The 15,990-nt window shown below is 37.9% G+C and overlaps 1 protein-coding gene across 2 annotated transcripts in view; it reads right to left on the bottom strand.

Annotated features, from left to right (window-relative positions):
- The window catches only part of HCN1 (hyperpolarization activated cyclic nucleotide gated potassium channel 1), a 338,266-nt gene that overhangs the window by 305,185 nt on the left and 17,091 nt on the right, over window positions 1-15,990 (bottom strand). The window contains exon 1 of one of the 2 annotated variants that reach the window (XM_066377973.1): window positions 14,908-14,969. The exons of the other annotated variant lie outside the window; for it this stretch is intronic. Coding sequence (XP_066234070.1) covers window positions 14,908-14,909 — 2 coding nt within the window. The 5' untranslated portion in view covers window positions 14,910-14,969. Of the gene's footprint in view, window positions 1-14,907; window positions 14,970-15,990 lie in introns of those variants that run through there. 2 annotated transcript variants of the gene reach the window in all.

Genomic DNA, 15,990 nt, shown 5'->3' with positions numbered 1-15,990 from the left:
AATAATCTGGAGATGTTTTCTCAGAACACATGTACCCTGATTTATCAATGTCACTGAATTAAAATTAATAAAAATAAGATTTTAAAAAAAGTGAATAGATAAACAAACAAAAAGAATCAGATGTATAGAAGTAAAATGAGTAATGAGATGGAAGTAAATGGCTGGATAATGTATCATAACAGCTGGTTAATTTTCCTAGACCAGCCAGTAATTACCACAAAGCTTCATGACGAACTCCTAAAAATTCATTTGAAGGCAAAACATGGAACTCAACACATCTAGAAGGTAGAGAGAAAGGGCTGATGAAGCTAGACCTGGGACAGGCAGTGATCTGACAGATGAAATGAAAGAGGCAACAAAAAGAATAAAATGTGGCAATAGGTTAATTAGTTTGGAAGTATTTGAGAGGCTGGGCAGAAAGCAGCCCACGTAGAGCAAAAGAGAGAATTCTGGAGAGAAGCTGGAAATAAAGAGTATAGGTCCAATGGAGTTCCATCCCAAAGGAATTTAAACGTAACCAAAATAGTTTTGGAGTCAATATCGATGACAGTAGGAAGGTTTGGAAAGTCTTGAAGAAGTGAATGGCATAATGAAATATACTTCTTCCTTTGGGAAAAGTGCTGTGAAAGCAATATGAATAATGGATGGAAACGGAAGTGAGCTCGGTCAGAAGGAGCTGGTGGTAGTGGGAAGTGCTAAGACCTGGGTGAGGACAGTGGGAATAAAGGGGAAGGAGGGGGAAAGTCCTACTTTGTGACAATGCCTAGTGCAGAAATGGAAGAAAGTGTCAAAAGCGAAGATGAGTCTAAGCTTTCCAACCTGAGACTAGAGAATAAGACCATTAAAGGTGATTCCAGGCACAGACACGAGTATCCAGGAAGGGCTGATTTTCTGCTGAGATTTGATTTGCTTTTGGAAAATTGTGCTTATGTTCTTTTTGAAGTGGCTGGAATAATGCCAGGGTGAAAAAGTTCTGTTTCAATTGGGGAAGGAAAATGGGTCTAAAGAGTAGGCAGACTGGGAGCTAGGAGTGGAGGCACTGGTTTAGGAATCAGGCAAGTGGAGATGATGAGTTGTGAGTGGAAGGGACATAAGGAATAAAGGTTAACAATAGAAAGCAGAAAGTTTAGGGTTAGAGAAGCACAGGTTAAAGTAGAAATGGGTATAAGACATAATGCTCAAGATGTCAGAAAGATAATGATGGGAAATAAATTTGGGGATTGACAATGCAATGGTAGGTCAAACGTTGTTTATTCTTTTATTGATTTAGATGTCTCTGTGGTGTTCCTCTTTCCCTCGGGATTGGGGTGAGGAGAGGGCGTGTTTGTTTCCTACTTTTCAAGATTAGGACAAATGTGATTGTGTCTTAAAGCCGATTGTATGAGAACTACTAATAAAAATTTCTATCAGAGGATTTTTTTAAAAAAACAACCATAAAGCCCTGGCTGGTTGGCTCAGTGGTAGAGCATCGGCCTGGCGTGCAGGAGTCCCGAGTTCGATTCCTGGCCAGGGCACACAGGAGAAGTGCCCATCTGCTTCTCCACCCCTCCCCCTCTCCTTCCTCTCTGTCTCTCTCTTCCCCTCCCTCAGCCAAAGCTCCATTGGAGCAAAGTTGGCCTGGGCGCTGAGGATGGCTCTGTGGCCTCTGCCTCAGGTGCTAGAATGGCTCTGGTTGCAACAGAGCAATGCACCAGATGGGCAGAGCATCGCCCCCTGGTGGGTATGCTGGGTGGATCCTGGTTGGGATCCCTGTCTCCCGTTTTCAACTTCAGAAAAATACAAAAAAAAATTTAAAAAAAAAATGGAAAATGTAATTGTAAAGAGGAGGTATAGGACACACGCCAAAGTAGAGGACTCATCACTGTGACTCACAGATGGGACATACTCAGTCCATACAGAATGAGAGAAAGATGGAAAGGCAAATTTTTAAGCACAAGGGAAAAAAAATTGAACCATTAAATTTTGCTTATTGAAGTCTTTTTTTTCCTGAAGAAAGTTAATTGGAATTCTAAATCCAACACAGTCCATATATTTCTTAGTTAAAAAATGGAAACAAAGGGAAATTTTTAATTCTTAGTTTAGGCCACGGGCTTCTTTAAAATATTACTCTGGAAAAAGTTTACAAGCACAGGGGTGTCTTTTCTCTCTCTCTCTCTCTCTCTCTCTCTCTCTGTGTGTGTGTGTGTGTGTGTGTGTGTGTGTGTGTGTGTGACAGAGACAGAGAGAGAAAAAACAGACAGACAGGAAGGGAGAGAGATGAGAAGCATCAATTCTTCCTTGAGGCACCTTAGTTGTTCATTGATTGCTTTCTCATATGTGCCTTGATGGGGGAGGGGCTACAGCAGAGCCAGTGACCCCTTGCTCAAGCTGACGACCATGGTCTCAAGCCAGAGACCTTGGGTTCAAGCTGGTGAGCTGTGCTCAGACCAAATGAGCCAATGCTCAAGCCGGCGACCTCCAGGTTTCAAGCCTGGGTCCTCAAGTGTTCCAGTCCGACGCTTTATCCACTGTGCCACTCACTGCGTGGTCAGGCAGCACAGGGGTATCTTTTACAAGATATAGGCTGCTAACAGGTAATCATTTTCCATCGGATTATGATATCAGTCTGGACCATGCATTTTAGTAAAGTAACTTTGTTAAATTGTCAGATTCCCCCCTACACCAGTGTTTTCAGCCGCTGGTCTATGGACCAGTCCACCAGAATTTTCATGCTGATCCATGAAAGAGTTAACTACCCCAATGTTGTATAAAGATTACAGACCCAATGATTTTAGTCGAATTTGCTTATGCTCAGGGTGATTTCTGCCTTAGTGGTTCCTGAAATAATTCTCCTATTTTCACCTGTCTCCAAGTCTTGAAAGGTTGAAAACCGCTGCCCTACACTAGTGAAATCCAAGGAAGCCTCCATTTACTGTGCGGGAATTTACTAACATCAATTTTTCTAAGGTCTGATCTACATCAAACATAAGCTCTATTACCTCAAGATTTATTAACTGGGAAAAATGCTTATTTTTTTTAAAAATGATTAAATTCTCCTTTTAAAGCATGCTTTTCCAAGGGGTATAAGCAACCCCTATACTCAGACAATTCTATAATACAATAAATTATAATATATTTATCCATAATAAGATCTCCAAAATAATTTTTTATTGAAAAAATGCTAAGTAAAGAGTACTGGACAAAATTGACTCAATCAAATATCTCTAAGTCTTAATTATTTTACAATGTCTCTTATGTATGTGAATGATACAAATAGCTTAATGACCATATCATCAGTCATACCATCAAATTATTTTTAATATAATACCACGTGTTTTTATTCCTTAGAAAGGAGCAATATATGTACTTAAATATCAATTAAATGTATTCTCACCAGTAAACTCAAACCCATTCTTCAGTCTTTTTTTGAGAAAACAAATTTATTTTCAATGCACCTTTTTTAATATCTCCAACTACACTTCCCTACTGTTCTGTTATCACTTGTGTTCTAACCATGTTCTTTGGTCTCTATCTCTGCCACCCAAATCCCACCTCTTATCAGGGTCCAGAGTGAATGCCACCTCCCTCCATTAACTCTTCGGAACTTCCCAGCTTGAAACACACACTCTGTTCTATTAACTCTAATGTTCCTTACCAGAAAACCATTTTCATTATGCATTAGATTATCAGGCATTATGTATAATGATATATTATTAATAGAATATCTTATATAAATGCTTAATTCCCCAACACTCCTACCTCCATTCAACTATAAGGTCCTTGAAAGCAAGACTAGAGTCTAACTCTGCTTTGATTTATTTCAGCTCCTCATACCTGTTTGTATATAATTCTAACTTGATACTTATAGATTGAGTAAATGTTGACTAGCATAATAGTCTTCAATGACCAACAGAAAAAAAAATGTGTGATAGTAGAATTGATTCCATTTGTCATAAAATTAGTCAATTCATTATATTCACCACCAAAAGTAGAACCCTGAATGGAATGTTCCACTGTACATAACAGTCAAACATTAAGATGGTCTTTATGAACTGGCATGGTTTCTGTTATGAGTTACCACTAATATATATGAAGCAGAGGTGGCAGAGATCCTGCCATTGTTACAATCCAGGATTTTCTTTTTACAAAGCTAATAATTCTGACTTAGGAGATATTTTTTTCTTAGCTGGCTTAAAATTTATAAACCATACCAAAAAAATGTTTATGCCAAGTAAGTATTAAAATATTTAGTTAAAGCTTACATTTTAAAATGCTTTTTCTCCTGAATTTCAAAATTCTCGAGGGGAAAGAGAGATCGAGACTGTTGTGGAATGTATGTTATACAACACTTTGAGTTTTAATTCAATAATGGTTTATTTAGTCATATAATTTGTTCCATCTTGAGTTATTAAGAGCTCTTTAGGTTATCTTTTCAAATTCCACCCAAGCATGGCTTTTTCAAGTAGCACAATTCTTTGGTTATATCAGCATCACAGGAGGGTGGGGCTAGAAGTGATAGAGAAATGTGTTTGTCCTCAAATAAGTTTTCTTAGCTACTAGGAACTGATAAAAACATTCTAAAATATACCCCTAGGCAACAGGCACAAACTTGACCTTGTGTTTTCTACCATAAGAAATACACAGCAGAATCACTCTAGCACTAACTTTTATTTCATTACTCGCAACTCAAATATGAATACATATATTATTCCCCCAAATTATTTCCATTATTTATGCTTACATTTTAGTGAATTTTGCTTCAATGTTTAAGGCGATATAATAGTTTTTCTTTTCTTTGATGAAATAACAAATTAAGAAATTTAAATAATAAATGAAAACCTACAGGTATAGCACTAAGCTTTCCATGAAATAGTTACACTTTCAATTTTAATATTCACCAATGATGAAATATTGCGCCTTTGATGTTGAAGTGTGTAACAGCCACATATATAACAGAAGGTGTCAGGACTATTCTTATATTTACGCCTACTCGAAGAAGCCATGATTCAATCTTAAAACAAAATAAGAGGGTGTTTAATCAGATAATAATTTTTTACATTTAAAAACAACTACAATTATGTAAAAGTGATGTTTGTAAAACATTAATTGCCTTCTGGTTATGTTCAATCCAAGAGTCGTTGCCCTTTAACTCCAATTTAAAAACCAATGCATGCCATTAACTATAACAAAAAGAAATTAAAATTGCATAAAAACTAGAGCATGCACCAAAAAACGGATTTCAGACTTGGAATCAGCGATGCAGCAATATATAGAAAAAGTTCTGAGAGTAATGGCGGGGTAGGAAGCAATACCGATAAATCTCCCCCAAAACTCAACAAGATCTTCAACCAGAAACAGAAAAACCTATACTTGGAGCTTCCAGATGCTTCGCAATACACCCAAAGGTATGATTGAGTGAAAAATTGGCTAAATATATAACCAAACCCCGAAGGAATTAGGGAGTAAGAAATGCTCCGCCTTCCTCACTAACCTAAACAGGGCGGCTTTCTCTGATAACTGTGAATATAGAAACTGAGGCGGGCAAAGGGGGTGAATACAAACGGCCGAACCAGGCTGTGGCACGGAGATCCAAGCCGAGGAAAATCTGATCCTGTGGCAACCCGGGCAATACAAGCTAACACTCGCGCCAAACCCAAACAAAGAAAGACAAGCGGCGCGGCCATTTTACCCGGTCTCCTGGTTGGTGCGCAGTTAGTGGGCGAGAGATTTCTTCCTAGGCCCCGGGAGTCAGTGCCCGTGTTGCCCCATGGAGAGGCAGGGTCAGAGGCCTTTCTGTGGGCCGAGGGCAGAGTCTCTGGGCAGCCCCAGCGCCCTGGGAAAGCCACGCACGGGAGGGAGTGAGAACTAATTCCAACGGTGGAGATTTTCCGTGCCGGAGGGTATTTCACTCAGAGGGAAAGCGGCCGGCCTCATATCCTGGTTTGCGCACGCAGATAAGGAGTGAGCGATTCCTCCGAGTGCCTCGGCAGTGCGCACCCGTGTTATCGCACAGAGGGGCAGAGTCAGGGGCCTTTGTGTGGGCCAAAGCGGAATCTCGGGCCGCCCCAGCGCCTTGCAAAAGCCGCGCACGGGGACGGAGCGAGACTCAATTCCAACGCTGCAACTTTTCCCTGCGGTTGGGGGTTTCACTCAGAGCGTGAGACTGCTGGCCGGATATCCTGGTCTGCGCGCGCAGCCAGTGAGTGAGAGTTTCCTCCAAGCGCCCCGGAAGTGGGCACCCGCTTGTGTTACCGGACAGAGTGGCAGAGCCAGAGGTCTTTGAATGGCCGGAAAGCCCACCTGATTATGCTAGCAGCTCTGACTGACTGAGCCTTACCCAGAGCCCTGTGCTGAGTGGAAATAGAGTGGGGAGTTGCCAGCTCTTTGAGCCTCTTACTATCCAGGCAGAGGCAGCAGCAACCCCATAGCTGGATTATCAGGCTGCTAATTGAGGAAGGAAAGACTAGGAGAAAGGCTCTAGGAACACGGACTCTCTCACTGTTGGAGCCTATAAATGCTAATTGCCTAGACTGCCAACGAGACTAAAGCACAATACATGACATTGCCATAGAGACTTATCAACTGCAAACCTCCACCTGAGCGTGGCAAAGGGGCAAAACCCGGGGTACAGAGTCACCGACCAGGAAGAGGGAGAGAAAAGAAAAAGCAAGAAGATAACCTCTCAAAATCAAGAATAATCTGCAGACTTTATAACCTATCCCATTTTATTATATTTGTTCGTTTGTTTCTCTTATCTTCATTCTTGATACTTTTTTTTTCCTCCTCCAATTTGGCCGATTAACTCTCTACCGGTCTTACTCTCTCCTCTCCTTGAACTACACTACCCATAAGTGTTACATCTCCCATTATCTTTTCTCTTCTCTTCCTTTCTCTCTATGAGGGTTGCACTCCAAAACCCTTAACTCTCTCTCTCTCTCTCCTTTCTTTTTTCTTCTTTTAGTGGTTCCCTCTTTTTTTTCTCTCTCTCTCTTTCTTTTCTCCCTCTATATTAGTTTCTTCCTTTCTCCTTTATATCTCCTCTCACTCAAACCTCAATAACAAACAAATTATCTTATCTGGGACTCAAACTTATGTTTGTGGCATTCTGGGGGGTTTTTACTTCACCTTTTTAACTCACTAGCAGTGCTCCCATCCCTGGCTCTCCATATTATCTAGTTCTTGTTCCACTAAATACAATAGTAATTTTTTAATTTGTCCCCCCGTTTTTCCGTTTTCCTCTTAATCCTCTCATCATAACTCTTAGACAACCAACACCTAAAAGCAAATCATTTTATTCTTGACCCAAATTTTTTCCTTATTTGCTTTTTGTGGGTCCATACGCTCTTTTTTTTTTTTTTTTTTTTTTGCCCCTTTATTACTTTTCCCCAATTCAGGCCCTCCATCACAGGCATTGTTTGTTATAATTCACAGTCCACCACAAGATTTTATCAAGAAAGAGGGGAGAGGAGAGGAGAGGAAAAAAGGAGGGGGGGGAATAATTTCCTTTTTTTTTTTTTTTTTAAATTTTTATTTTATTTTATTTTTCTTTATTACATTATTAATTTTTTTTAAAAAAAACTTTTTTCGATTTTTTTTTATTATTTTTTTAAACTTTTTATTCTTTATTAAATCTCATTAATACTATCAACAAAACCACCTTCAGATGCCATTAAGGAAGAGAAAATCGAATATCATGGATACAAAAGAAAGAGAGGTAACACAGCTAGATGAGGAAAAATCTATGGAGAAAAAATTTAATATATTGGAAACCTTGGAGCTAAATGACAGAGAATTCAAGATAGAAATCCTAAAAATCCTCCGAGATATACAAGAAAACACAGAAAGGCAATTTAGGGAGCTCAGAAAACAACTCAATGAACACAAAGAATATATGTCCAAGGAAATTGAAACTATAAAAACAAATCAAACAGAGATGAAAAACTCAATTCACGAGCTGAAAAACGAAGTAACAAGCTTAGCTAATAGAACAGGTCAGATAGAAGAGAGGATTAGTGAAATAGAAGACAAGCAACTTGAGGCACAACAGAGAGAAGAAGAAAGAGACTCAAAAATTAAAAAAAATGAGATAGCCCTACAAGAATTATCTGACTCCATCAAAAAGAATAACATAAGAATAATAGGTATATCAGAGGGAGAAGAGAGAGAAAATGGAATGGAGAACATACTCAAACAAATAATAGATGAGAACTTCCCAAGCCTGTGGAAAGAACTAAAGCCTCAAGTTCAAGAAGCAAACAGAACTCCAAGTTTTCTTAACCCCAACAAACCTACTCCAAGGCATATCATAATGAAATTGACACAAACCAACAGCAAAGAAAAAATTCTCAAGGCAGCCAGGGAAAAGAAGAATACAACATATAAAGGAAGGCCCATTAGATTATCATCAGATTTCTCAGCAGAAACTCTACAAGCTAGAAGAGAGTGGACCCCAATATTTAAAGTCCTGAAAGAGAGGAACTTTCAGCCACGAATACTATACCCATCAAAGCTATCCTTCAAATATGAAGGAGAAATAAAAACATTCACAGATACAGAAAAGATGAGGGAATTTATCATCAGAAAACCCCCACTCCAGGAATTACTAAAGGGGGTTCTCCAATCAGATACAAAGAACAAAAAAAAACAGAGCCACAAGTAAAAGCTCCAAGAAGAACACAATAAAACCAAATTTAAACTGTGACAACAACAAAAAGAAAGAGGGGGAGAAGATGGAGATTAACAGTAGCAAAGGACGATGGAGTGCAAAAGTACTCACAAAATAGTTCGCTACAATGAACAGGGTAGGGACCCTTTTCATTATTCAAAGGTAACCACCATTGAAAAAACCACCACAGAAGCACATGAGATAAAAAAGATAGCAACAGTGGAAAGATGTATGGAATACAACCAAATAAAAACAAAAGATAGAAAAACAAAAGAGAAGGATCAAACAAGACACAAAACTAACAGAAAGCAAGATATAAAATGGCAATAGGGAACCCACAAGTATCAATAATTACACTAAATGTAAACGGATTAAACTCACCAATAAAAAGGCACAGAGTAGCAGAATGGATTAAAAAAGAAAATCCAACTGTATGCTGCCTACAGGAAACTCATCTAAGTAACAAGGATAAAAACAAATTCAAAGTGAAAGGCTGGAAAACAGTACTCCAAGCAAATAACATCCAAAAAAAAGCAGGTGTAGCAATACTCATATCGGATAATGCTGACTACAAGACAGGAAAAGTACTCAGAGACAAAAATGGCCATTTCATAATGGCTAAGGGGACACTGAATCAAGAAGACATAACAATTCTTAATATATATGCACCAAACCAAGGAGCACCAAAATATATAAGACAGCTACTTATTGATCTTAAAACAAAAACTGACAAAACCACAATCATACTTGGAGACCTCAATACACCGCTGACGGCTCTAGATCGGTCATCCAAACAGAGAATCAACAAAGATATACTGGCCTTAAACAAAACACTAGAGCACCTGGATATGATAGACATCTACAGGACATTTCATCCCAAAGTGACTGAGTATACATTTTTCTCCAGTGTACATGGATCATTCTCAAGAATTGACCATATGTTGGGCCACAAAAACAACATCAGCAAATTCAGAAAAATTGAAGTTGTACCAAGCATATTTTCTGATCATAAAGCCTTGAAACTAGAATTCAACTGCAAAAAAGAGGAAAAAAATCCCACAAAAATGTGGAAACTAAACAACATACTTTTAAAAAATGAATGGGTCAAAGAAGAAATAAGTGCAGAGATCAAAAGATATATACAGACTAATGAAAATGACAATACGACATATCAGAATCTATGGGATGCAGCAAAAGCAGTGATAAGAGGGAAGTTCATATCACTTCAGGCATATATGAACAAACAAGAGAGAGCCCAAGTGAACCACTTAACTTCCCACCTTAAGGAACTAGAAAAAGAAGAACAAAGACAACCCAAAACCAGCCGAAGAAAGGAGATAATAAAAATCAGAGCAGAAATAAATGAATTAGAGAACAGAAAAACTATAGAAAAAATTAATAGAACAAGGAGCTGGTTCTTTGAAAAGATCAACAAAATTGACAAACCCTTGGCAAGACTTACCAAGGAAAAAAGAGAAAGAACTCATATAAACAAAATCCAAAATGAAAGAGGAGAAATCACCACGGACACTGTAGATATACAAAGAATTATTGTAGAATACTATGAAAAACTTTATGCTACTAAATTCAACAACCTAGAAGAAATGGATAAATTCCTAGAAAAATACAACCTTCCTAGACTGAGTCAAGAAGAAGCAGAAAGCCTAAACAGACCTATCAGTAGAGAAGAAATAGAAAAAACCATTAAAAACCTCCCCAAAAATAAAAGTCCAGGCCCTGACGGCTATACCAGCGAATTTTATCAAACATTCAAAGAAGACTTGGTTCCTATTCTACTCAAAGTCTTCCAAAAAATTGAAGAAGAAGCAATACTTCCAAACACATTTTACGAAGCCAACATAACCCTCATACCAAAACCAGGCAAGGATGGCACAAAAAAAGAAAACTACAGACCAATATCTCTAATGAATACAGATGCTAAAATACTAAACAAAATACTAGCAAATCGAATACAACAACATATTAAAAAAATAATACATCATGATCAAGTGGGATTCATCCCAGAATCTCAAGGATGGTTCAACATACGTAAAACGGTTAATGTAATACACCATATCAACAAAACAAAGAACAAAAACCACATGATCTTATCAATAGACGCAGAAAAGGCTTTCGATAAAATACAACACAATTTTATGTTTAAGACTCTCAACAAAATGGGTATAGAAGGAAAATATCTTAACATGATAAAGGCCATATATGATAAACCATCAGCTAACATCATATTAAATGGCACTAAACTGAAGGCTTTCCCCCTTAAATCAGGAACAAGACAGGGTTGTCCACTCTCTCCACTGTTATTTAATGTGGTACTAGAGGTTCTAGCCAGAGCAATCAGACAAGACAAAGAAATAAAAGGCATCCATATCGGAAAAGAAGAAGTAAAGGTATCACTTTTTGCAGATGATATGATACTATACATCGAAAACCCCAAAGAATCCACAAAAAGACTACTAGAAACAATAAGCCAATACAGTAAGGTCGCAGGATACAAAATTAACATACAGAAGTCAATAGCCTTTCTATATGCCAACAATGAAACAACTGAGAAGGAACTCAAAAGAACAATCCCCTTCACGATTGCAACAAAAAAAATAAAATACTTAGGAATAAACATAACAAAGAATGTAAAGGACTTATATAATGAAAACTATAAACCATTGTTAAGGGAAATCGAAAAAGATATAATGAGATGGAAGAATATACCTTGTTCTTGGCTAGGAAGAATAAATATAATCAAGATGGCTATATTACCCAAAGCAATATACAAATTTAATGCAATTCCCATCAAACTTCCAATGACATTTTTTAAAGAAATAGAGCAAAAAATCATCAGATTTATATGGAACTATAAAAAACCCCGAATAGCCAAAGCAATCCTAAAGAAAAAGAATGAAGCTGGGGGCATTTCAATACCTGACTTCAAACTCTATTATAGGGCCACGACAATCAAAACAGCATGGTATTGGCAGAAAAATAGACACTCAGACCAATGGAACAGAATAGAAAGTCCAGAAATAAAACCACATATATATAGTCAAATAATTTTTGATAAAGGAGCCAACAACACACAATGGAGAAAAGAAAGCCTCTTCAATAAATGGTGCTGGGAAAACTGGAAAGCCACATGCAAAAGAATGAAACTGGACTACAGTCTCTCCCCCTGTACAAAAATTAACTCAAAATGGATCAAAGATCTAAACATAAGACCTGAAACAATTAAGTACATAGAAGAAGACATAGGTACTCAACTCAGGGACCTGGGTTTTAAAGAGCATTTTATGAATTTGACTCCAATGGCAAGAGAAGTGAAGGCAAAAATTAATGAATGGGACTACATCAGACTAAGAAGTTTTTGCTCAGCAAGAGAAACTGATAACAAAATAAACAGAAAGCCAACTAAATGGGAAATGATTTTTTCAAACGACAGCTCAGATAAGGGCCTAATATCCAAAATATACAAAGAACTCATAAAACTCAACAACAAACAAACAAACAATCCAATAAAAAAATGGGAAGAGGATATGAATAGACACTTCTCCCAGGAAGAAATACAAATGGCCAACAGATATATGAAAAGATGCTCATCTTCTTTAGCTATTAGAGAAATGCAAATCAAAACGGCAATGAGATACCACCTCACACCTGTTCGATTAGCTGTTATTAGCAAGTCAGGTAACAGCAAATGTTGGAGAGGCTGTGGAGAAAAAGGAACCCTCATACACTGTTGGTGGGAATGTAAAGTAGTACAACCATTATGGAAGAAAGTATGGTGGTTCCTCAAAAAACTGAAAATAGAACTACCTTGTGACCCAGCAATCCCTCTACTGGGTATATATCCCAAAAACTCAGAAACATTGATACGTAAAGACACATGCAGCCCCATGTTTATTGCAGCATTGTTCACAGTGGCCAGGACATGGAAACAACCAAAAAGCCCATCAATAGATGACTGGATAAAGAAGATGTGGCACATATACACTATGGAATACTACTCAGCCATAAGAAATGATGACATCGGAACATTTACAGCAAAATGGTGGGATCTTGATAACATGATACGAAGCGAAATAAGTAAATCAGAAAAAACCAGGAACTGTATTATTCCATACGTAGGTGGGACATAATAGTGAAACTAAGAGACATTTATAAGAGTGTGGTGGTTACGGGGGGGGAGGGGGGAATGGGAGAGGGATAGGGGGTGGGGAGGGGCACAAAGAAAACAAGATAGAAGGTGACAGAGGACAATCTGACTTTGGGTGGTGGGTATGCAACATAATTGAACGACAAGATAACCTGGACTTGTTATCTTTGAATATATGTATCCTGATTTATTGATGTCACCCCATTAAAAAAATAAAACTATATAAAAAAAAAAAAAAAAAAGTTCTAAAAACCCATGCAACAGAAAATGGAAAGAAAATTGTTCCCAAGTGATCTATATATATATATAAAATTTTGCCTTAAAGTAAGCTCTTTGGGATAAATACCACCCAAAATAAATATTCTCCAGTGAGAATTGAATCATTTAAAACTGTTTTCTGAGGAGAAGTTGTAAGTCTATATATACATTTTTTTGTATGTGTGACAGGGACAGAGAGAGGGAAAGATAGAGACAGACAAACAAGAAGGGAGAGAGATGAAAAGCATCAATTCTTCGTTGCAGCACCGTAGTTGTTCATTGATTGCTTTCTCATATGTGCCTTGACCGGGGGCTACAGCAGACCGAGTGACCTCTTGCTCAAGCCAGCAACCTTGGGCTCAAGCTGGTGAGCCTTGCTCAAACCAGATGAGCCCGCGCTCAAGCTGCTGACCTTGGGGTTTTGAACCTGGGTCCTCCACGTCCCAATCCAACGTTCTATCCACTGCGCCACTGCCTGGTCAGGCTGAAGGTCTATATTTTTAAGTGCCACAGAACTCTAAAAATGCAATTATTAAAACTGCTCAATAAAAGAATAATGGATAGAGGAAAGAAAACATTCTACAAATAATATTACAAATAATTATACTTCATTGAATGTCTTCTATCATGATTTATAATATTGTTCATGACTTAATGCTAGGTTTATATTGTGAACTCTAATAAAGTTTTGTAAGGAAGAAATAGTGAATATTTTTTGACTTACACCAGGACTAAAGCAATGCACTTTTGTTAGATATAATGTACTTTTTGTGTCCTCTTTACCTCCTAGAATTAGTTTAACATTGCCTTAAGTATATTTTGCCATTACATATAAATCAGGAAATGATGTTACAACTTGACAGAATTTTTTAATATCATGAAAACAATGTTTTCTTTAATATATTTTAGAGTACAATTAAAAACATTTGTGGGATTTAAAATAAGTACAGAATAGCCTGACGAGGCAGTGGCGCAGTGGATAGAGTGTCAGACTGGGATATGGAAGATCCAGGTTCGAGACCCCAAGGTTGCCAGTTTGAGCGCGGGCTCATCTGGTTTGAGCAAAAAGCTTGCCAGCTTGGACCCAAGGTCTCTGGCTCGAGCAAGGGGTTATTTAAGTCTGCTGAAGGCCCACGGTCAAGGCACATATGAGAAAGCAATCAATGAACAACTAAGGTGTCACAATGCGCAATGAAAAACTAATGATTGATGCTTCTCATCTCTCCGTTCCTGTCTGTCTGTCCCTGTCTATCCCTCACTGTGACTCTCTCTCTGTCTCTGTAAAAAAATAAAATAAAATAAATGTATTAAAATAAGTACAGAATAAATGCATGTTCAATAAGAGAAGTGTGAATATAAAAGCACTTATTATATGTTATATGCAGAAAGCAGATAACTTCAGAATTCCCAAATAATTATTACTATTTAGAAAATATAAATAAGTGGTGATATAATTTCCTGGAAAATATGATTAGACAACCTTTCTGGAACCAATACTAGTACTCTGAATTTTATAATGTATATCTTGGGAGAGACATACTACCACATACTTCCAGATAATTTGCCGCACCCTTGAATACTGAGGCACATACCAGCTTTGCTCCTGACTCAGAAGTAATATAAAACCACCTTTTGGCCCATAACAGATCATAGATCAGCCAAGTCCTGTCTCTCACTGTATCTGCTAGCCATGTCATGTCTGTAACCCATTCACTTCAGCATCTCTTGGCTCTTCCTTTCCCAAACATACTAAAGCTCCTGGTAGATCAGCCAGAACACTCATTCTCTAGCCCACTGAGCCACAGTTGATCCTGCAAACACATCCAGCAGCCAAACTCACATGTGGATCAAGGGTTAAATCTGCAGTTTCTGTGTGTACACAGGGAGGCTGAGTTGTTCGAGGAAAATCGCTCACCACACCAAGAAGACCTTACAAATTCACGTGCCTCCGCCTCAGCCTTGTTTGTCACACTCAGTTGTACCTTTTGTCCTTTCCCTAGATCATCCCAAAGTACTAAATCAGCTTTACCTTGACAAAGCACCACGTAAACCTAATGTGATTTAAAGGTCATCTCTGTACAGCTCCCGTCTCTTACATGCATTCAAATAATTGGCTCACTTTCCACTGCGAACAGTTTCTCTCTTACCATTAGATATAAAAACTTAAGTACAAAAATAAGATAAAGTCATTTTACTTGAGTCTGAATGCCCGTAATAATGGGTTCTGTCAGGTGCTTTCCTGTTTTGATGGGAAAGAAGCTCAAGAGTGGAAGGGGAAGCCGCTATGGCGAAGGCTGGAGGCAGACCCCATATCACTGCTTTGCAGCTTTGCCCAGACTCAATCCTGCTGGTCACTGATTGGGTCAACACCAAGAAGGAGCTTGCTTCTGCAGTTATGCGCATGATCCCTGCTTCTTATTACTTACAAAGTACGGCTATGCATGGGTGTCTATTTTAACATGGCTAGGCTCTATACACGCAATTCTCAGATTTTGTGTCTCGAGGTATCACTTTATATCAAATTTCAGATAGACCTTATCACTTAATTTTCCAGTCTAATCTGCTTTATGGTCATTAGTATTAGATTTCAATGAGATCCATTGGAAAATCAGGTTTTTAATGTGCACTCATCATTAAATGAAGAGGAATACAGGTATAACTTGCTCTAGAAAAATGCACACAGACATATACACACAAGCAAATATATATGCATATGTGGAGATGTGTCCATATATCTATATATGTAGATATAAATATATGTATATTTGCTGTATGTGTGTTTCTGTTTGTATTCCTCTTTAGGGAATGATAGGTATATATTAAAATCTGGCTGTTTTCCTGTATATTTCATAGATAATGTAATACTAATGATGAAAAAATAGATTACACATATAGTAGTTTTATCAATAAAATATATTAATGC

Source organism: Saccopteryx leptura, chromosome 1 (assembly GCF_036850995.1).
Source record: "Saccopteryx leptura isolate mSacLep1 chromosome 1, mSacLep1_pri_phased_curated, whole genome shotgun sequence".
Taxonomy (NCBI): domain Eukaryota; kingdom Metazoa; phylum Chordata; class Mammalia; order Chiroptera; family Emballonuridae; genus Saccopteryx; species Saccopteryx leptura.
Note: the sequence above shows the minus strand (reverse complement) of the source record. Positions and strands in the feature narration are given on the sequence as shown.